The sequence below is a fragment of the Adiantum capillus-veneris genome, chromosome 7 (assembly GCF_014529385.1).
Source record: "Adiantum capillus-veneris isolate H3 chromosome 7, ASM1452938v2, whole genome shotgun sequence".
NCBI lineage: Eukaryota > Viridiplantae > Streptophyta > Polypodiopsida > Polypodiales > Pteridaceae > Adiantum > Adiantum capillus-veneris.
Genome location: NC_140937.1, coordinates 8469733 through 8491142, shown reverse-complemented (window position 1 = coordinate 8491142; position 21410 = coordinate 8469733). Strand labels below are relative to the sequence as shown.

General features: G+C 41.9%; 1 protein-coding gene across 1 annotated transcript; it reads left to right on the top strand.

Moving 5' to 3' along the window:
• The first annotated feature begins 209 nt into the window (after positions 1-209).
• On the top strand, positions 210-20436 carry LOC147453408 (protein NRT1/ PTR FAMILY 8.1-like). The gene is made up of 8 exons (XM_086516919.1): positions 210-357; positions 478-697; positions 811-1134; positions 17003-17256; positions 17462-17679; positions 17766-18059; positions 18153-18274; positions 18362-20436. Exons 1-8 carry the CDS (start codon positions 210-212, stop codon positions 19062-19064), a joined length of 2283 nt encoding a protein of 760 aa, XP_086373045.1. The 3' UTR covers positions 19065-20436.
• The last annotated feature ends 974 nt before the right edge of the window (positions 20437-21410 follow it).

The following is a 21410-nucleotide window of genomic DNA, read 5'->3' as shown; positions in this document are numbered from 1 at the left end:
CTTGGGGGCTCACATACATCTTGTAGAGCTTAGTAGCTTCAGCTACCCAAGCTTAGGGTTTAGGGACCTTGAGTTTGCAAATATTTAGGGTTAAAAAGCTTCATCTTAAAAGGATTTATGCTTTAGGCTTTAGGGTTAGGGAGCTTCATCTTGCACAATGCAAGAAGTTTAGATAGCATGACTTATAGACCTCGTTCAAGGGGGTACTCATGTTGCTGCAGCAACAAGCAAGACAACAATGGCCATTGGGTAACTACAACCTTTGTGACATGCATGTGGGTGACAATGCAGCCAAGCACAAAGAGATCCCACAAAGTCTTGCGTGGATTCATCAGACTGAAGTTCCATCATTTGAAGGCTAGTGGAAGCAAGCAAGTGAAGATACAACACGTCTACAAAGCTTCTCAACTATGAATCAACGACGTCTATCGTAAGAAATTTCTTGCTAATTTTAAGTATTACTAGTGTTTTTTGTAGCAAATGCTATGCTTTCCCATGAAGTCTCTAATGAGGAAACTCTGTGGGCATGGTGTTTGGCTTGTGCAGATATTTTCCCATCAATATTTATGGAATGGGAGCCTCTGGAGGTGCTCTCCGGAACTTTTGAGGCTCACCACTTTGAGTTCGGCTCATTGCTATATTCTAGATGCAACGAATGGGAGCTTGCAATACGGTCCATCTTCTTCTTTGATGCAGAGTATGTAGTCCAATGACAAGTAATGGCTATGGGACCTTGAAAACACTTAGTCCACCAACTTTGAGGGATGATGATTGGCCAACTCTTGAGAGTACCTCTATTGTATTAACCAGGTGGTGGATTGAAAATAAAATCTTCAATGCAATGAAATGCACGTATGGGTCACATCGAGCAGCAATAACATCTTTTATGCCTCTGCATCTTTTTGTTTTGTTGTTCAAGGTAGATGATGTTCATTGCATGCCTACCATGTGGATTGCAAAGGGTGGAACAGCAATGAATGCCTTCCTTCCATCTGCATGGGACTCAAAGATTGTTCAGCACAATGGGGATACCATAAAGTATATGGTTGTAACAAAGAAAATGACATCCAATACCACATTGCGAAGCAGCAAATCTCCATTATATACCCTTATCGGCGGTGAAGTAGACACGAGGTGAATGGGAAGCACTTGATTTGGACATCATTGATATGGAGCAAGTTGAAGTACATGTGTGCAAGCAGGAGGAAGTGTGGAATGTGGCCATCAATGCTGATTGGAATATGGAAAATCTATCCCTTTCCCTAAATATATCTATGAGAAGCAAGCAACTGTCATTGCAATGTAATACTCTCATATTAACACGATATTTTTGTCTTATTTTGTGATCAGAGAATGTGTGGGACGGGTGTCTAACCTCACTCCTATCTTATTACAAATTTAGCGACAACCATGATTAAATTGTCAATCCATGGGACGAAGCTGACTCAACTAATGCATAGATGCTACAAGAGGTTGTCAATCTCTCGGAAAACAACAAACAACTCGCATCTAACTCAAGCTACACTCAAGTGACTGAAATCACCAAAAGCCAATCGCTCATCGGCAAACAAATCACATTTGTTATAGCATCAAATGACATCTAAATGTAATGAAACTTCTAGGACAAGTTTATAAGACCTAAGCACACATGCTTATGGTCTCAAATTTGATCTTTCTCTCTTTTTCTGGTCCCTGTAAAAACTGCATAGTGACTCTGTTTTTAAGCTCAACTACAGAGTAGCCAACGAATCTTAAAGTCAGGTTGCTAATCACTGGCCAAAATATCTTCGTTCGCCAAGTGAAAAACCCTGTGTAGAACGCTTCCTCAAATGCTAGTATATTATGAGAAGGTTAGAACATGCAACGGGCATAGAATCCATAGAGGACTTCTTCAAAAGGTTGGCCACTAAGACCGTAGCATAAACCCTTATTGCCCTCGAGGAAAGACATCCACGGGGTTATTGCTTGCTCTAGCTCATTAAAAACTTCAATGCAGGTGAGAAGCATTCGACAAATTTTGTAAAGCATAGCACATGAAAGATCAAATAGACTTTTAAAGAATGACATGGCGCCTGTTAGGGATTTTACCATGTATTCCTCTGTCGGTGTTCCCTTTTTTGGAACTTGAAATCTTGGGTAATTCAGCCATGTAGGCCGCTTCTTTGATATTGCCTCATGTGCTTGCCATGTCCTTACTCTTGGTACAGGACAAAAAGTTGGATCCTTTTGAAGTGACGCAGGTGCTCTTGTGAACAGAATCAGGTATCTAGGATTCTTGTTCAGCCATTTCTTTCTCCACTTGGGGTGGACTTCATCTATGTCTTCTATTTGCATGTCTTTATAAAGTCTTTCCTTGACCTGGAGCAACTCTACCTTTATCAAGGGATATGGCCGGGATTGCTGATGCCATTGTGCATTGATTTGGTTGGGAGTGAGTTGAGTAACATTGACAGAGTGAAGAACTCTCAACTCCCAATCCATCGCTGCTTTCCATTGCTCATCTGTCTCCTGGGTAACCTTTTCTTTAAGTGCATCTTCCTCAGCTTTTGACAGCTAGACCATTGGCACTTCATCAGCTGCTGCTGCTGTTAATGGTACTTGGAAATCTTCTTAACCACCTAGCCCTTCTGATGGCTGTGTTTCCATCTCAGCGAAAGAGATTGAGGAAATATCAATATGTGGCTGCTCCGACGTACCTGCTTCTTCCTGCATCTCTTGTTCTCTGTCTCGCAGTGGCTAGTTGACTCTTTTCAGCTCAGCTATTTTCTTGAGTATCTCTTCTTCTCATTGTACCCGCATTAATGCCAGGCTCTATGTTGTGACTGCTCCAGCTTTAGCTCTAGCTCAAGATCTTTATTCTTTTTCTCTAGTGATTTGTACACTTCATCTGTAACTTTGATCGAGGCAACTATGGGATTTTCTCTTATATGTTGCAAAAAGGTTTCCTCATCGTTCATGATCCTCTGCTTTGAATATTGCAATGAGGCGTTGTTGACTCCCCTGGTGCGGGATTTTCTTCACTTTGTGGTTTTGGTTCTTTTGCTTTGGCTTGCTCCAGATTAGTTTCTAGTTGCACATATTATACTGCTTCTTTCTGTTGAAGCTCTTTTTTTTAGTGGGCTCACCTTGTGTGGTTCTAACTATTGGTGATGTTGGTGGACGTGGCATGGGGTGGTCGTGATGTTCTGTAGTAGCATGTGAAAATGGTCGGGGAGACATATCACTTTGTTCGTACTAGGTCTCTCCTTGTGCGGTTGCTTCTTCTGCTTGTTTTTGCTACTCTGCCGTATCTTTAGCTTTTCTTTCTCCATCTTGAGCTTCTTTCAATTTCAATGCCTCCGTCTCCGGATACATTCTTTCCAATATATCCTTTGGATCTTCTGTTTCTCTCCGTGCAGGGTGCTTTGTTCTTGGTCCTTTTACTTCTATAGGTACCCACTTTGCAGGGTCCTTGCCTTGAGCTTGGCAGCTTCGTTCATAAGAGTGCTTCTCTCTCTCAAACCTTGCTTGCTTCTTTTGAGGCTCCTCTTGATGTGCTGCCACTGCTTTTCTTTTCATCTCTTCAATGCGGGCTCTTCTTTCCTCATTCTCTGAGCTTTCGCTACTATGTCTTTCTGGAGAGCTCACGGGAGAAACTTCATCAGATTTGTAAGTTCTTTTGGTGGACCTTGTGGATCGAGGGGATGGTTGTGCAAAAACGATCCATGTGTTCTGATCCGGGGCAGATGGCAAATTGTCTACTGTGCCAATAGCATGGTAGGAAATTCTTGTGAGTACCTCGGGTGCTCCTAGATATGTTATCTTGCCCTCTTTTTTGTACCCTCCAGTGTAGATAACACATATTGTGTGTGGTCGATGGGTTGCCTAGTTGTCGACTTTAACACTTTGCAACTGCATGATTGGGTGTTGTGTATCTTGGCGGTCTCTTCGCGAGAAAGTGGAAGTGTTGATGATATAATCTTGCTGGTTCTCCACTTGCTTTTGTATAAGATCGGCAAATGTTGCAGCAGCAGTTTCCTTGGTGAAGGTACCTGCCGTCTTTCTATCTCTAGCTCTTATGGTCATCCCTTTTGTTGGCAATTTGAGGGCTTCGGCCACTATCTATTTTGTAATTACCACTTCGACCTTGTTCCCTTGTTGCTGGTCAGAGATCTGGGCTGTTCCATCTTCCTTGATGGTGGATAGGAGCTTATAAGCTTTCTGAAAATCCATTCCTCATGGCTCTTGGTCGTAGAATTATCTGAGCCCAAGCCTTCTGTTAGCTTCTTTTGTCTCGGGTTTTGTTGCGACATCATAGACCTCCTTTGGCAGAAGTTGTAGTTCTACCTGATGTCCTTCTTCACTTTTGAATCTACTTGTGAAAATCGTTATGTTATTCTCCTCAAGCTGTCCTTTAGACAGATAGGTTACTTTGGCCATCTTTATTGAACTGGGGGAACTGGGGTCCAATTGGTGTGGTGGTAGCTCTTACACCTTCTCCTTTTGGGAGACCCTCTTCTTGGCCTTCTCTGCAGCTTGCATGGCTCCTGCTAAGTGAATAGAGTCTCAAAGTTAGAAAATTTGGCAGATTCCGCCATGAATTGTCCTTCAGTCTGAATTGCTGACAAATTGAGTCCAATTTGCTTCAAATCAATTTTTGAACATGCATAGATGCATAAAGACATGTAAAGATCAAAATCATGAAGTCCAATCAAAAAATGCAACAAAAGTAAATAATCACGATTATTTACAGAGCTGAGCAATTTTCTCAACTTTTTTGCAAATTTGGCACCATAGGCTTGAAGTATGTATCAATTAGATACTCTGAGTGAAGTGTGGGCTCATTTGGGTGCAGATGAAAACAGTGCCAAATTTAGGCTTTAGGTCTTTGAAACAGTAGATGTAAAGGAATTTTGAGATTTTGAGCTCCAAATTTGTTCAAACTTGGTTAGTGGCCTTAGGACATCATGTAATCTGGTCCCATGATGGCAAAGTTGCAATTTTCCCCCATCTTGGCAAAAAAGTAAATAATCGCGATTATTAACTTTTTCATCAAAATGAACATTTTTTGGTGCAACTTGGTTCTCGGCATCGTGTAGACCCTGTGTATGTGATATGAGGTGATTTAAATCAAAAAATGTGAGTCATAACTCAGAAATTGGTTTGCAAGGACTTCTTTGCGTTTTTTGGCAATTTTCCAAGTTATAATGATCATTTTGGCTCATACTTGAAATTTGGCATGTAATAGGTGTGTACAAGTGATAGGTGAGGTGATGATACCATTTTTAGGCCAAAATATTGCAAAAGTAAATAATCGCGATTATTTACAGCAGTCAACTTTTTCTTGCAAAACTTGAAAATTTTGACCTAAACACATTCTATACACCTAAAACAAGTCCTAATTGAATTTGGTAAAATTTGGTCTTGTCGGCATCACTTCGTGCTTTGTTGACTCTGAAATCGATTTTTGTGACTACATGGCCTGTAGAGTTGGATAGTAACTTTTGAAGCTATGGACTTGTCCGCTACATAGTCCTGAAGCAACTCATCCAATTTTGGCCCATTCGGAGTCGGTTTGACCTTGTACGTCAAATTTGATGCTTTGTAGCCTTCGAGCCGTTTTCTACTTTTCGAGGTCTTGGATTGATTGATTTTATGAAACCAAGCATATACATTGTGTATAGACCTCGTATATAAGTTGTCTATGGAGTCAGAATCCAATTCTGGCATCTGTCAAAAACCTAGCTTTTTTACTTGGGACCCCCTCGACCCTTGTCGAATGGTGAACTATTGATATAGAAGTGTTCTATTATGTTGGGGCATGCTACAGTTCAAGTCTCATATGATTTGGTTGAGCTGTGAAGGCCACTATGGTTGATTTTTGGTCGTAGGTCTTTGTGCACTGCTCGGATTCTAGGGTTTTTTCCATGGGTTTAGACTAGCTACAGGCCGTACATAATGGATCATTGATAAGTATAGAACTTACCTCTCATGTCTCGTGTGAGACGGTACTGAAAACAGCCAACTGTGGACTCCAAAAAATGCACGCGAAGAAGGTCGAAAAGCTCTCTCTCCAAAGGCAACAAGTGGAAATGAGGTGATTTTAGCCAACCTTGGGTATCTATACTCGGACTTCCAAGACCATTTTTCCCCAAACTCCTCTTTTAGTCCTACTAGGCCGTGAAATCTATGTTAGACTTAAAAATTTCCCCAATCACATTCCTGTAGCTCATTCTGCAAGAATTCTACAAAAGTAGGTATTGCCGTCTAATTTAGGCTTCCGGCTTTCATTTGCCAATTTGATTGAAATTTTTTGTGTCTGTCCGCCTTGTCTTTCTAATCATCAATGTATCTTCAATTTTTCCATCTGAGCTCCCTTGCTATTTATTATTAATTTTTGACCTGTTTATTAGAAAAATCAAAGAAAATAACAAAATGCGCTAAAAAAGCAAAGTGAAAATCCAATAATTAAGAAAATCCATCGAAAAACACAGCTTTATTGTTTTTTGTTGAATTTCTCCATTTTTTAAGTCTCAATATCAAGAAAAATGATTTTAAAAATAACAAAAAATGACTTTTTTTTAATGATTTTCTGATAGTATATACACTATTTACACTCATCGGGGAGATATTATTTCTTGTTGATGATTTATAAGGGCATTATTAGATAATTTTACAAAAAATCACACGTTAACATCAAACTTTTTCCTCTCTCTTCAAACATTGCCCTTAATTACTTAGTGCCCTTCCACCCATCCTAGATGGCGTACTCCGGGACGACTATGTGCATGGATTGAACAATGTGTCTATGCATAGCCTTGGTTGGCTCTATCGTGCTTTGAAGATCAATGCGGTTCAAACCATTATGTTGTGCAAGAGTTGGGTCTTAAGTAATTAACTCAAGGGTTTTTGATATCGAGGCTTTTTGATGCTGTCTTCCAAAGAGAAAATCTTGTAGCTTGTGTGCTCTCTGCTTGATTGTACCATCATGATGCTTTAGCACGCTAATTTCCTGAGCTGTTGGTATCACATTTGACTATTGTTGAGCTTTTAGCCGCCATTGATATCTTGGTTTGTCTTGGTCAAAATGGTGTGGTTGAGTCTTCTGAGACTTAACTCTCCATTGTTTGATCGGTTTGCGGAGAAGATAAGTAATCCTTTTTCTTCCAGATCCATTTCGTGTTAGGTTCTTTACTCGGAGATGATCATCTTTGTTTTGTGATCTTTGGAACTGTTTTTGGTATTGTCAATGATGTTTTGGGTACCCAAATTTGAATCAACTTGTCCTTAAGCTGTGCTTTTGGTACCTAAATTTTCCTAACTCCTTGCATGCTACTTAGAGCATTTACTTGTCGATAGGATGGAGAATTTTGATTGCTTTATGGTTTGCTCTGTTGGGCACTCCCTTTCCATTCCTCCTCACTCCCTTTCCATTCCTCCTTGCTTGGTGCAATTGGAACAATGAGTTATCCGCCTTTAGGTGATAGTTTGAGCTTATTTGTATCCCAATCTAGTACTGCCTTGTACGTCCGCATCCATGAGATTCCAAGAATCATTGTTTCATTCATGTGTTCATTTGGTAAACATACAAACTGATGAGGACATGAACATCCGTGTACTATCACATTTAAGTTGACTACTCCCAATGTTGGTCTTGGGTTCTTGTTGCATCCTTTGATAGTCGCTATTCTTGCTATCAAAGACTGATTTGTTTCTTTCTTGTATGTGGAACAACTCATTGCATTTACTCGAGCTCCTGTATCGACCAATGCATTTGTGCTATGATTGTTGAGCTATACTTTGATGCGAAGGTCTATTCCATCTAGCCATTCATCATGAACCTGTTATCGAAGATCCTCCCGAAATTGAAGACCAAGAAGAGGTACTACAACCCAAAGCTATCCTCTGGCATGAAGACAAGGTACTAGGACATGCTAAGATTATTCGATGGTATCTTATTAAGCTCAAATATTATCCTTTTGAAGATACTAGATGGATGCAAGGAATACAGCTTAAGGATAGTATAAACTTTGTCAATGCTTACAATGCTACATTAGAGTAAGCAAATGTACAAATTTCTTTTAAATGACCAATGTTTTTGTCTTATAAGACTAATTCTCTTTTTATCGTGCACAAATTTAAATAGTATGCATGCTTAGAATCATGTTTGTAATGACGCCGTCTCTCAAACACCAAGTAGAATTTGTCACTCTACTTGGGAGAATGAAATGGACTAAAGAGCAGACATGCTTGTGGCAACTATGTCTCCCAAGCACCAAATGGATTGGTCATCCATCTTGGAATGATATCGTAGGGAAAAAAGGGATCCTCTACCCACTAAGAAAGATTGACTAATAGCTAAAGCTTTATCTCTTCTACCTCATAGTCGAGGACGACTATGATTTCAAGAGAGAGGTAATGTCATAAAATCTAATATCTAACCAACCCAAATGATTTTCTCATATTAAACCGATCATTTAATGTGGGAGAATAAACAGGAACAAGGGTTAGAATATAAGTATGTGCTTTAGATGCAGGGTCAAATAAATTTGCGAGCGAGTATTTTCGAGCAACAAAATAATCGAGCAAGTCCCATCAAACATTCTTTATTACTTAGAGCAAATTGCAAAAGTGCAAGCGGGTTTTCCATTGTTGAAAACTAATCTCACAATCAAACTCAAATCCCATGATGACTAATATATCTCATGGAACCAAAATTGCAGCCAATTTCAAGGTTGCATCCCTCCTAGCTATGTGAGCATCTACTTCATTCAATGACCCCAAGCCAATGTCTGTGCTTTCACTCTCATCACCACGAAGATCATTGTCATCAAAGTCCTGTGTGACTGACACGAGCACACTTGATCAGTGCATAGAGGATCGTGAGCCCTAGACCCTGTTCTTTTTCTTTGAGAGACTCTCCATTTTTATACTACACCCTTCAAAAAAATAAACAACCCCTTAAACCACAACACAATCACTACTAACAATTGTATTTACACATTTATCATGTAATCAATACACTCATTGTAATCAACACACTCATTCTATGTTGAAAACCAAGCATGAGGTAAAGTCTAGCTATGAGCAAACCATGATAACAAAATAATAGCATATCCCGAGAAGATACCAAAGATGAAGCTGCATTATTATAGCATCAAAGACATTTTCTAGTGGATTCTTTTAACCGATTGTTTTGATTTTTCAATTGGCTCAAGGCTAAATCTTTTTCTCGAACATTGGGATGTCTTGAAGACCAAAGTAATCTAAACCATAGCCACTCTAGTTCACATACAAATAAGAAGAGGAAAATGGTATAACCTTTCTATCACCCAAGTGTGGTAGATTGGTTATGCCATTTCCCTCTTGAATAACAAGTCTTGAGTTCAACCTTCACGGATAGATCTTTGAGATCTCTTGGGATAGCTTCCTATGACGTTAAAATTCTCTTCTTCTTCTTCTTCTTCTTCTTCTTCTCTCTCTCTCTCTCTCTCTCTCTCTCTCTCTCTCTCTCTGTCTCTCTCTCTGGTGGCGATTGCCTCTCTATCTGTGTTGTAGCACCATAGAGCAAACAGGGACAAGAGGTTGAAGGGCTGTTACTGCGAAAGGCGGCAAGCAACCTTGCTACCTTACAGGTGGGAGGAGTTTTCTCCAACCGCACGTGGAGGAGGGTCGCAAGCTGGGGTAGAAGAGTACGCTACCTAGTGGAGGGGTTGCATGGCAGTGAGGCCAAGGTCACCAGAGCAACATAGGACATGCCTGGTGAAGGAGCAATCTTCATACGATTGACATTTTAAAGAGGTAATAGGAAGTTGGTTCTTGTGAGGCCTACATCCAAGTTGACGCTTGTGCTCTCTCTCTCTCTCTCTCTCTCTCTCTCTCTCTCCCCCCAACTCAAGGTGGCACAACCTCCAACGTCTGAGGGTGGCACAACCTGCAACGTTTGCCTCTCAACACAACACACCTCCTTCTCCATCTCGGCTACTCGTAGGCCTTGCTTCTACTTCTCAAACCATTGCAAGCAAGTGTATGGAATTTGCAGAAGATTTCACTCATAAAACAACCTTCAAAATGGTGACTACAAGCTGGCATGATGTTTTTTTTTTCGGACTGGTTGCAGCAGCAAACCAAGGATGGGTAGGGTCACTTGGGTAGGGTCCCTTTTCTAAATAAAAAACATGAAGGAGCTATTGTAATAGGCGGCACCACAGTCAGAGAAAGTGGCGCACGGCGCATGTGATATTGGTTTGCAGTAGGACTGTAGGAGAATCAAGATCATTCAGCTGAGTTCTTGGGAAAAGATGGCGAAGCGACATGCTGTTGTGTTGAGGGCGGACGACAGTATAGCGAGAATGCAATGAATGCGAGGGCTTTTTTTTTCGTGAATGAAGGGATTGGGGCATTGGATTGTAGCCATAGAGTTGGTGATGGTTAATGCTCTTGTGTGTCTAAGAGCAGCTTGTCTGAATTGTTTGGAAGGTTACTGTTACGTCCCTTTGCTCTTGCAACACAATTAGGGATTGTTTGGGCAGCAAGGGCAATATTGGAGCCGAGCAAATTGCAGCTAGCAACCTCACCATCAACTTCAGTCGTGCAAAACAGAGTCCTACAAGCCGCTGCTAAACATGGACCCCTACCTTCAGAAGCCGATCAAGAGAAGAAGGAAGTAGGGATGAATCACAGGCACTAGACGGTGACGCTGACCCTCCGGTTGCGCAAGACTGAATTTGCATTTGCAGGGTGTGGCTCTTGTGATATTGCTTCTTTGATGTAAAAAAGGTCTCGTTTGGTAGATTGTTTATGCATTTCCCTCTTGAATAACAAGTCGTGAGTTCATATCTGGTCGGATTATGGATAAATCTTTGACGTCACTTGGGATAGCTTCCTATGACGTTAAAATTCTCTTCTTCTTTTTCTTCTTCTTCTTCTCTCTCCCTCTCTCTCTCTCTCTCTCTACTCTACTCATGTGATGGTTAATGCTCTTGTCTACGTGCTGCTGCAAAGGATTCGACAAGGTTTTTAAGCTTTTCATCGCCATTATGTGACTGCAAAGGATTCGACAAGCTTTGAAGCTTTAAATCGCATTTATGTGAGTTAGGACTAAAAAATTATTCCAATCTTTGCCTGGTATATCCTAGAAACTTCGGTCACAAGTTGGGTGTTTTGAGCAGTGAGAGCCAGTGTTCGGGAAAAATCCTTTTTCCAAACATACAAAATTTCTTTCCTTGAATTTTCCAAGAGGAAATTAAAAAAATTAGGTTTATTTTCTTGGGGTTTCATACTATTTTTCTCTTTTTCGAGGCAGGGTTTCTCCTTTTTCCCTTGCCCTCAATCGACATTTTGGAAATTCAAAACGGCACGATATTGATTTGAGACACATTTTTCTCGGACACTGGTGAGAGCACTCACAACATAGAAGATTATAAGAAATTGTTGCTTCATGAATTCACCTCTCCATCCAGCTAGAAAATGCACCTGAGACTTGGGCCTTCTATGTGCAGAAGAACTTGCATTTGACTCTAGGTCAGATTGCTTCTATTTAATGATCATAATAGACTCGCTAGGCAAGAAATAGTCCTCACGAAAAGTGGTTTCAAAAGAAAAATGATAACATCAAGCATCCTTTTAGAGGTCCATGCGCGGCAAGGTACCTCTTCAAGCCTTATTTTATCCTTAAATTTGCAATTAGGAGGTCTCAAAGAATTAAGCGGTAGCTTAGAAGCCAATGTTGCACACATTGTCCACTATAACTGTGACTCTATCAATTTCTCTCTCAAGAAAAATATCTAGTTCTCTTTAAAAGTATTAACTTTCAAAGGACCACTCTCAATGTGATGCAACCATTTTGAGAAGAGATGACAACCTCCTATGCTTCCTTGATTGATTTTTTTGATTCTATAGGCTGGAGCTATCCATTAACCCTTTTCATGGTCTTGTACATCCAAACAAGCCCAAAATTTCACTTGGAAGCTTCTAATAAAGAATATCGATGTCTGTAAATCTGTTTAAACGGTAAAGGAGGTTTTAGGAATCAACTTTTGTCACAATTGGGCAAAGCAACAACTAAACATCTACATGTTTCACATGAGCCTCATAAAATGGGCCCTTCTCTTGTGTTCTAAGAAGATCTTAACATGGATTAACTATTAGTCAAGTCTGGGAAAAAGCAATAGACAAATCATACCTCAAGAATCTCGTTGAGTTGGTCATGAGGCAGTTGGGTATACTTGAGCTCATCATGCATTGGGCACATCACTTCATCATTGCCACTACATACGCCATCGATGTAGTTGTAGTGGGTGCATCCACATCTTGCTGCTCTCATTTCCTCCACTATTTTAGTGCCAAGCTGGTAAGGGGAAAGGGAAGGTAGCTCAAGGGTGTTGCACTGTGAAGCTAAGACGAGAGAGAGAGAGTGCGCTTGTTTCTGCTCTCTTTAGGAACTTGTTTTCTCTTGCTTACAAAAGTGGAGTTGTTCTAGGCTTAAGGAGGTTCTCGGATAGCATTGTAGGCTTAGAAGGTTGTATGTTGACTTTTTTTGCAAAATCTAGGTGCCGAATTTTTGGTGGGCTATTTTGAGAGGAGGCATGCCACATGGAATTGAACTATATATGTTTCGAGTATGAAGAGATTGCTTGTGTCTCGAGTATTCAATTTTCATATGGTTCTAAAATCTCATTTTTTGCTAATTAAGTGTCAGATTTGTGGTAGTGAAAGTAATGTGCATGGCATAATGTTTTTCTTTCACTATTGTTGCTCTTGCATCAATTTGCTCGGATTTACCTTCGCTTGGTTTTTTTTTGCTCGGTGATAAGAAGCCCCCTAGATGCATCTCAGCACAGGAGCAAAGGTAATGGGTCCAAACGGGAGATGGTCTATCAAAGAGCAATGCTAATGGAGCTTAAAAGACCTTAGGGTTAGCTTTATTGAAGATCTCCAAAGGTTAGTGTTAAAAGTCCTTTGACCTTAGGTAAGCTAGGGCCGAGCTTGAGGTGGGAACCCGGCCCAAGCTTTGAGGTGCTTGTCGTGCTTGATGAGACTAAGGTGCTTGAGGTGCTTGTCGTGCTTGCCGACTAGGGAGCTTGAGATGCTTGTGGGGACATTACCCAAGCTTGAGGTGCTTTGTCATGCTTGCTGACTAAGGTGCTTGAGGGTAAGGTGTTCCACAAAGTCAACATCTATCCATACAAGGAGGGAGCGAACCCTACAAGAGGGGTCTAGAGAGAGAACACACACACACCCTCACACAAGGCAAGATTGGTACAAAGAAAACAAATAGGACACTTGTCAAGCTCCTCCTCATGTTGCCCTCATGGTGTGCCTAAAGCCTATTGGTTGGCCTCCCAAGGGGTCCAATGATAATTTAGTAGATTTAATTAATTGTTTTTGCATTTATCAAGTCCTCTCTCTCAAAGGGGAAAGGGGGACACTTGTCCCAAGACTACCCTTGTTGCTTGTAATGCATCCTGCATGTGATTGGCCAGTCTTGCAGGGGTCCAATGAGCTTCAAGCTTGAGCTACAAGGGGGGTTCAACCAAAGCAAGAAGGGGGATAGCTTGGGGGGAATACTCTCCCACACACACTCACACACACTCTCATTGTGTGAAGTGCAAAGTGCAAGAGCTCCATCTCCTTCTCCAAGCTAGTAGAGAAGTTGAGAGCCTACACTAACTCTCTTGGCTATGGAATACAAATCCAACCAAGAACTATCCTTCAATGCTTAAGCTTGCCATCTTCTCCATTTTCATTACTATGCTATTATGTATGCTTGCAAGAAGAGTGATGATAAGTGAAGAACTAATTCTTTCTCCTATGAAATGTTTCTTCTTCCTCTTCCCTATCCTCATTCCCCGCTAGCTCTCTCCACCTTCGAAGGTGTTTGAGGCCTTGGGACTGAGGCTTGGGATAGTTAATGCTTTTGAAAAAAGTTTATGTTATGCTTGTGATGCATGAAGCTTTCCATCTTCATTGCATCACCTAAGTCACAAAGAACACAAAGATTGTATTGTACCAAGTCTCTCTTGATGGGAGAAACTATAATACAAATGCCTATTGGAAGGGGGACCGGCTCACATAAATCTGGTCCTCAACTATTGTCAAGTTCTCTAAACTCTCTCTCTTGCAAAAGTATTGTTCATGCCAAGTTAATTAAGTACTATGTTTATGTTGCTACCATCAATTAAGTTCACCCTCTATGCTCACAAAGTAACATCACCAAAATGCTTTCTCTAATTTTCCTATTTTCGCTACTCTCAAAGTCATAGGCCATTTCCATTACAATGCGTACATGAAAAACTAGAAGATGATTGCGACTTTTTAGTTGGGGGGTGCTTCAACCCCCCCCTACATTTTGGAAATGTATTTATGACCTATTGGAGGCGGTTTCTTCTGAGCATGCGGCACAATTTACCTCCTATAGCCTGTGCAACACTGAAGATGTGGTAGAGTCCAGAGAGCCCTTTAGCACAACCTATCGGGTTAGGGGGGAGGGGGGGGGGGATTTACGTTCTCATACAACAAAGAACTGCTTGCTGGCACATCTTGCACCTTCGAATTGCAGATAAACTAGGGGGTGGTTGAACCACCCTCCAAGCTCAAGGTGTACCCCGTGGATTCTTTAATTTCACTACCTGCCAAGTTTCGCCATGCTCCACTGCGCCTTTTCTCTCAACATCTCCCAATTCCACCTGAAAATTGTTATGGTCTATGGGGCTACATTACTAGTCGATGAGAGTGAAGTGAAGTTGTAAGCCTTGATAAGGCCCCTGTCACATGCAAACAACGGACAAGCTCGTAAATGACCCATTTTTGGGCGCTCGTCTAGTCACACATGAAGCGCTACATACATGAGACCTACAATTACCTGCAGCGGCAAGACCATCTGACGTGGCGAGAGTCTTTCAGATGCCGCTGCATCCAAGCCTTGAAAGTAGGACTTGCGACACAGTTGGACGCTGCGGCTAGCTTCGAAGTAAGGAAGAGAGAGCGATTTCTGTGGCTCAAGCTTTGTTATGTGCGCGAAGAAGGCTGGGCGGCAACTCGCTAATTTGCGGATGCGCAAAACTTCATACATGCGCAGCCTTTGACAGACAAAGCTTAGGGCCAAGTCGCACCCAAGAAGAATGGGGGGAGTTTCTCTACAATTGAAAAGTCCTAAAAGGTAGGCATAGAAATAGAATTCAAACAAGGTAAAGATTTACGACGGCCTAAAGAAGAGAGAGAGAGAGAGAGAGAGAGAGAGAGAGAGAGAGAGACCTCGACTTCAACAAAGTGAGAGAGTGGGGGGGCACTCCCATATGCACACAATAAAATCCAAAAACGTTCAAATGCCACATGGAGAACATTCAACAATTCAATTCAATGATAGAGGAATTGCACCAAAAATCTTCGCTTTTCTTTATGCCCTTATATATGAGTGTTATATTAATTGACCTCATGAAAACATAAAGCATATAAAATATTAGTGAGAGTTTAGGAATTGATCTAATTCTTGTATAAATATATCAATAAAACAAATTACACAATAAAATGATGCATGCTATTAAATGAAATAAATACATAATATCTTAAGATAGAAATGAATATTGAAAATGTCTAAACCTAATCCCTAATAATAATACATGCACTAAAGTAACAAGGTGACATTTATATATCAAAACAAAAAGTTGAAAAAAAAATCTTAGTTGTGATTAAAAAAAATGCTAATCTCTAATAATATACATGCACTAAAGTAATAAAGAGACATTTGCATATCAAAACCAAAAACTGAAAAAAAAATCTTGGTGGTAATTTTTTTTTTCATTTAAGGACAATTTATAAATTTTTAGTTAGAAATTGTCTGTAAATGAAAAAAAATTACAAGAAAAAAGTATGTTTAAATAAAAAAGCTGATAAGAAAGTAATTAGATCCTTAAATGAAGAGACCCATTCATAAACTAAACAAAGATTAAAAAACGTCAAGTGAGCATTAAATAAAGTTGCGGATCCGCAGAACTTCATGTAGCGAAGCCCTCATGTGCGCAGCTTTTGAGGGTCTGCCCCAGCTCATATTGAGAGCAACGAACGAGGTGTTAAGCCAACCAGGTTTTGCCACCTCATCTTGTGTGACAGGGGCCTTATCTAGTTGGTGTATGTGGCAGACTGCAGCAGTGCTAGAAAAAAACCGAGGTCTAGTGTATTTTAACCGGTTGAAATTATAAAATCCCGGTTAGATTTTGAGCTTGCCTTTAAGAAAACCGGCAAAATTACACAAGTTTTAGTGTAACTAGTACAGCCGTCCGCCTTCGCCTTCGGCGGCCTCTCTCTCTCCCCCTCTCTCCCTCTTTATCGCGTGCAACTGGGCTTTTTTTCGTTTTGGACTTTAGCCTTCAAGTCGCAGATTGCGACACGTGTAAAGGGGAGCCCTTCCGCCATATTATGTTAGTAGATTACCGGCAAAAGCTTCAAATTTTGACCTATAAACCGGGAGAATTTCAAGTTTCCCTTATTTTGTTCGGTTAGGAAAAATGTATTTTTCTAGCCCCGGGTCACCCTCGTTTATATATAACACGGGGTCCAACTCAAAGTATCGACGGCGGGGAACACGATCGACAGGGCGAGAGGGCTTGAGGCCGCCGGATCCGCACAGCAGGGGGCCCGGGGGGGGGGGGGGGCGGGGGTAGGGTTTTATAGCATTGGACTCACTTGCATTGCAAGCAGACGCGACAGGCGGGCTGGATAAGGAGCGCGGGTGGCCAGCGGAAGGTCGCGAGGTCGAAACCGAGGCGGGGAGGCTGGGGACGTAGCTTTTTTTGCTATGCAAAATTGGGATCGACGGTGGATTGAACATCCACCGGAGATCCCTCGAGAAGGGCCCGTGTTATATATCAACGAGGCTGGCTGGGTCACCGTCACTGCAGTGCCTCTATAATCTACTTCCCTCTTTTGACGCTGGCTCACGTCGTGCACACTTAAACTAGCTGAGCAACATTTAAATGTCGTGCTCTACGTGTCCTTGAACTTTCCAGAAGTGAACTTTATACAGCAATGAGCATGGACCTAGTGGTTGGGGACATTGGTTGCTGAGAGAACCAGAGAGTCTCCAGACTACCCCTCTCTCTGTGGAGCCGGTGACATGGGAGAAGGAGACCACCAGCACTCGCTTCTTCTCCAAGAGCATACCAACGTTGACACACAGGATCCTTCACCTCAAAGTCTGTACGTTCGATTGGCTTGGCAGATCAGCAGCATTTCATCCCGGGGCCTTGGGCGGCAAGAGGACATTGCTCTTCACCATAGGTTTCAAATCTTCATAGCTGAACGTGTTGTTGTCATTGTCGTAGTTGCGTGCACATGTGCCGTTGTAGGGCATCATGTTTGTGTGCACTGTGCTGCATGTGTGGCGGCACACCTGTTCATACCAAGCACTCTCACACATGCTCATTCCAAGAGCTCATTGATATGCCCCTTTTTCTCTAACAATGAACTGGGTGCTTGGTTGAAGGCACTATCTGCTTTTGGCACATTGCGTTCTTTGGAGTCTTCTTCAACCTAGTCCTCTTCTTCAAATACGTGCTTCAGGAGGGGAGTGGCGTTGCGGCTAGGGATGCGAACAATTGGATGGGCTCTATGTTCTTGGCCTCCTTGCTGGGAGCTTTTATAGCAGAATCCTCCGTTGGGCGTCTGTGGGCGTGTGCTTTGTGCCAAACCATTGCACTGGTGGTGGGTGTTTTGGTACACCATGATTATGCATTCCCATTACAGCACCACATGAGGAGATCTGATTCTTGCTTCTGGATTTTGAAAAGGGCATGGTTTTGATGATGGTAGCAACAAAGATGATACTCTCAGCAGAAACTACAACAGCTTTCGTGCGGGCTTTCTTTTACATCTCCATTTATCTTCTATCCATGGGCTATGGCTCATTTGTGCCAGCACTACGTTCTCTAGGGGCAGATCAATTTGATGCCGATGCAGACAGGGCCGTTTTCTTTAGTCGTTATGTCATCTTTGACAATGTGGGTATGGCTGTGGCCGATACGTTGGTGGTGTATTTGGCATCAGTGAAGGGTTGGCTCTTTGGCTTTGGAGTGGCAACAGTGGTTGGGGCAATGGGTTTGGTTTTGTTTTTGTGGGGCGCACCCCTATGTAGGCTGTATAGACACGAAGGTAATCCTTATTGAAGGGCATTGCAGGTTCTGGTGGCAGCTTCCAGGAAATGGAGAATTGTGTTGCCCACCGACTCTGACGATCTCTATAAGGAGGGCAATCATGGCAAAGGAGGCAAGCCACAGATGAATCACACAGACAGCTTAAGGTACAAGTGATGAATACTTATGAATTCATGTGTGGTATGTTCTTATTGTGTGGTGGCATAATTGTGCGTCGATCGTATAATGAGTAGGTGGCTCGATAAGGGGGCTACAGTTATGCCATCAGATTATGCTGATGGTAGCACAAGAAATAAATGGAAGCTGAGTAGTGTGACAGAGGTGGAGGAAATGAAGGCTGTGGCTAGGCTGATTCCCATAACAGCAACCCTCGTTTTCTTTAATACACTGAACTCTCAGACGGCTACCTTGCTGGTGGAAGAAGGGGCACTCATGAACGCCAGCATTGCAGGAGGGCATCTCACCATGAAACCTGCCACCATGAATCTGTTCAACATTGCGGTAGTAGTGCTGGTGGTGCCCCTCTACAATTCGGTGGTGGTACCGCTAGCGCGGCGGATGACGGGGCTTGCGCGTGGATTCGCACCACTTCATGAGACGGGCATGGGCTACATTGCATCCATTGTGGCGGTGTTGATTGCGGCAGCGGTGGAGGCTTACCGTTTGCACTGCGTCAAGCAAGGGTTATCTCCACCTTCTATTTTCTGGCAGGTGCCGGAGTTTGCGCTGCTGGGGCTTGCTCAGTTCCTTTGTGGCATTGGGTTTCTAGAGTTCTTCTATTCATATGCGCCTCTCTCGCAGCGCAGTTTGGGGAGCGCATTCGGTTTGACAGGTGTGGCGCTGGGTAGCTATGTGAGCTCATTTCTGGTGTGGGCTGTGACAGAGGTGAGCAGTAGAGGGGGACAAGGCTGGGTGGTTACGAGCGGAGCTGAATGATGGGCACCTGGACTACTTCTTTTGGCTACTGGGGGGGCTTGGATTCGTCAACTTCCTCTGCGTCTTGGGGTGTGCTGCATCTTTCATGCGATCCAGGTCTCCATTCACTCATCCAAGCAGCACTAGCACTAGGTAGTACTGATTAGCCCCTTCTCATGACATGCTAGTACAAAGGCTCTTTGCAATATTATAACTCTCTCTCTCTCTCTCTCTCTCTCTCATGCCACACACGTGACACGAGTTAACAAACAAAAACGATTTCACCAAAGCCTCTAGATCCAAGAGTACTTGGATGCTTGTGGGCCACTTCGCTCCGTGCGAATGTCTCTCAACGCCACATGGCCGGAGTCAGGGCGGGGGTAGGGTTGTGTTAAACGAAGACTACCTTAGCTCAACTCAGCCAAAAATGGCAGAGATGGCATTCCATGGCCTCGTTAACCGGCGGCGCTGAAGGAAGCGAGTGGGCCTTGGCGTTGGTAAACGTGCACCGCCAAGAGTATTTACCTAGTTTTTTTTTTTTGGACGTCCGCTTCACATGGCTCCACGTGGAGGGTGCGAATGTCATATAGTGTGTAGGACACGTTCATGGTTGGAGTCGGAGCAAGGTTTAGCCGGCGGGGGTGCTACTCCAACGTGCGAACGTGCTCTTATATTGTGGGGTTTACCCTTCTCCGGCTTGGTCTATATTTAAAACAGGAGAGACTAGAGGGTGGAAGGTCATTAAAGGATTCCCATCGTTGGATGATGTGGCCATGTTATCCAACGGCTATAATCAACGTGTTGTCAAAGCATATGGTTAGAGTTAGAGGCATTGCAATTCGAGGGTGATAGAAGTTGTGAGCTTGGAATGTGCCAATTACAATTGTACAAGACCTCTCGGGGATTTGCACACTAGCCTCTCCGTTGTCGATCTCTCCACTTTCTCCTTGTCGCGTTGTCGATCTCTCCACTTTCTCCTTGTCTTATATAGATGGATGGGCCTAATTTGCCTTCACCTTCTAGGCATTGGGTATTTGAGTCGGGAGGGCATTGGGTATTTGAGGCGGGCATTTGCATCTCCAAAAAGAAACTAATCTTGCTTGGTGGGCTTTGCTATACAATGTTGTAGCAAAATGAATGAGTAAACAAACATGATATTAAAGATATTTAAAGTGACCATTAGTAATTTGAATAATCTATATAATTTAGAAATAGTTGATCATGTGTATGAGAGTTCTATTCCTTGGTGGTCGATGATACAAAAATTTGTTAGGAATGACACGCTTATAAGATCATGGATAGTGTTAGATTGAATGTTGAAATATAAAAACTGTGGAGTATATCTTTGAAATATTTGATAAAAATTCTTTAAAGTTGATTCGAGCTATAAGTTGGTTGTCGATGTCGATGAAGGCGTATGGATCAAAACTTTTGAATCGTGTGTTATAAACATCTTTGTTGTGCTGCCATGTGAGTGTTTTGTTCGTGATGGATGTGCATTGTTTGTTGAAGTTTGCTAGGATCTCCTTGCATCACTATTTGTTGTATCTAATAGATCCTTGAGGGTGACATCGTCGGTATAGTAGAGCATCTTGAGAACATAGGATTTTATTGGTATTTTGGTTTGAAGTAAACGATTGGCGTCCTGAATAGTCGTGAGATCTTTGTGTACATCAGTTTTTATATTTAGTATGTTGATGATCTCTTCTATTAGATCTGAAAAGAATAAAAAAGATTATTTTAGTGTGCATGTCACTTGCAATGGTTATGTAATTAGATTTTTAGTGAAAAATTAGTAGAAGGGTGTGAAAAAGTAGAGAATGTGATCACAATAATAGAGAGATCAAAGCATCGTAAGGCTAGAGAGTTAAGTGTATGCTAACAATGTTGCAAAATCAATATAAAGAAAGAACTTTCAAAACATTATTGAGTTACATAATAATTGTTTGTGCATATTTGTTCCATTCATAAAATAATATTGTCATTGCAAAACAAAGCCATGGACGAATTGAAAGATTTATGTAAATATATATTTAGTTGTTGAAATGTTACTAATGAATTTTGTGGACAATCTCAAGTTGAATAGCACGGAATATATCAAGAGTTGGTATGTTGAGAATTGTGAGGTTTCAACGATTTAACTTGTGACAACATGACATAGATAACGCTTGGTGTAAATGCGTCTCTAAAGGTTAGAACTTTGTTGGCAATTGTTGCACCTTGTGTGCGGTCAAGGCGTATGCAAGTGTCAAGGGGAATGTAGATTTACGGTGCCATGTTTCATTCATTGAAGTTCACTTATGATTCATTCGACAAAGCATCTTTTTTTCAATGTAATGAATGAGGACAATGATACATGTAACTCCA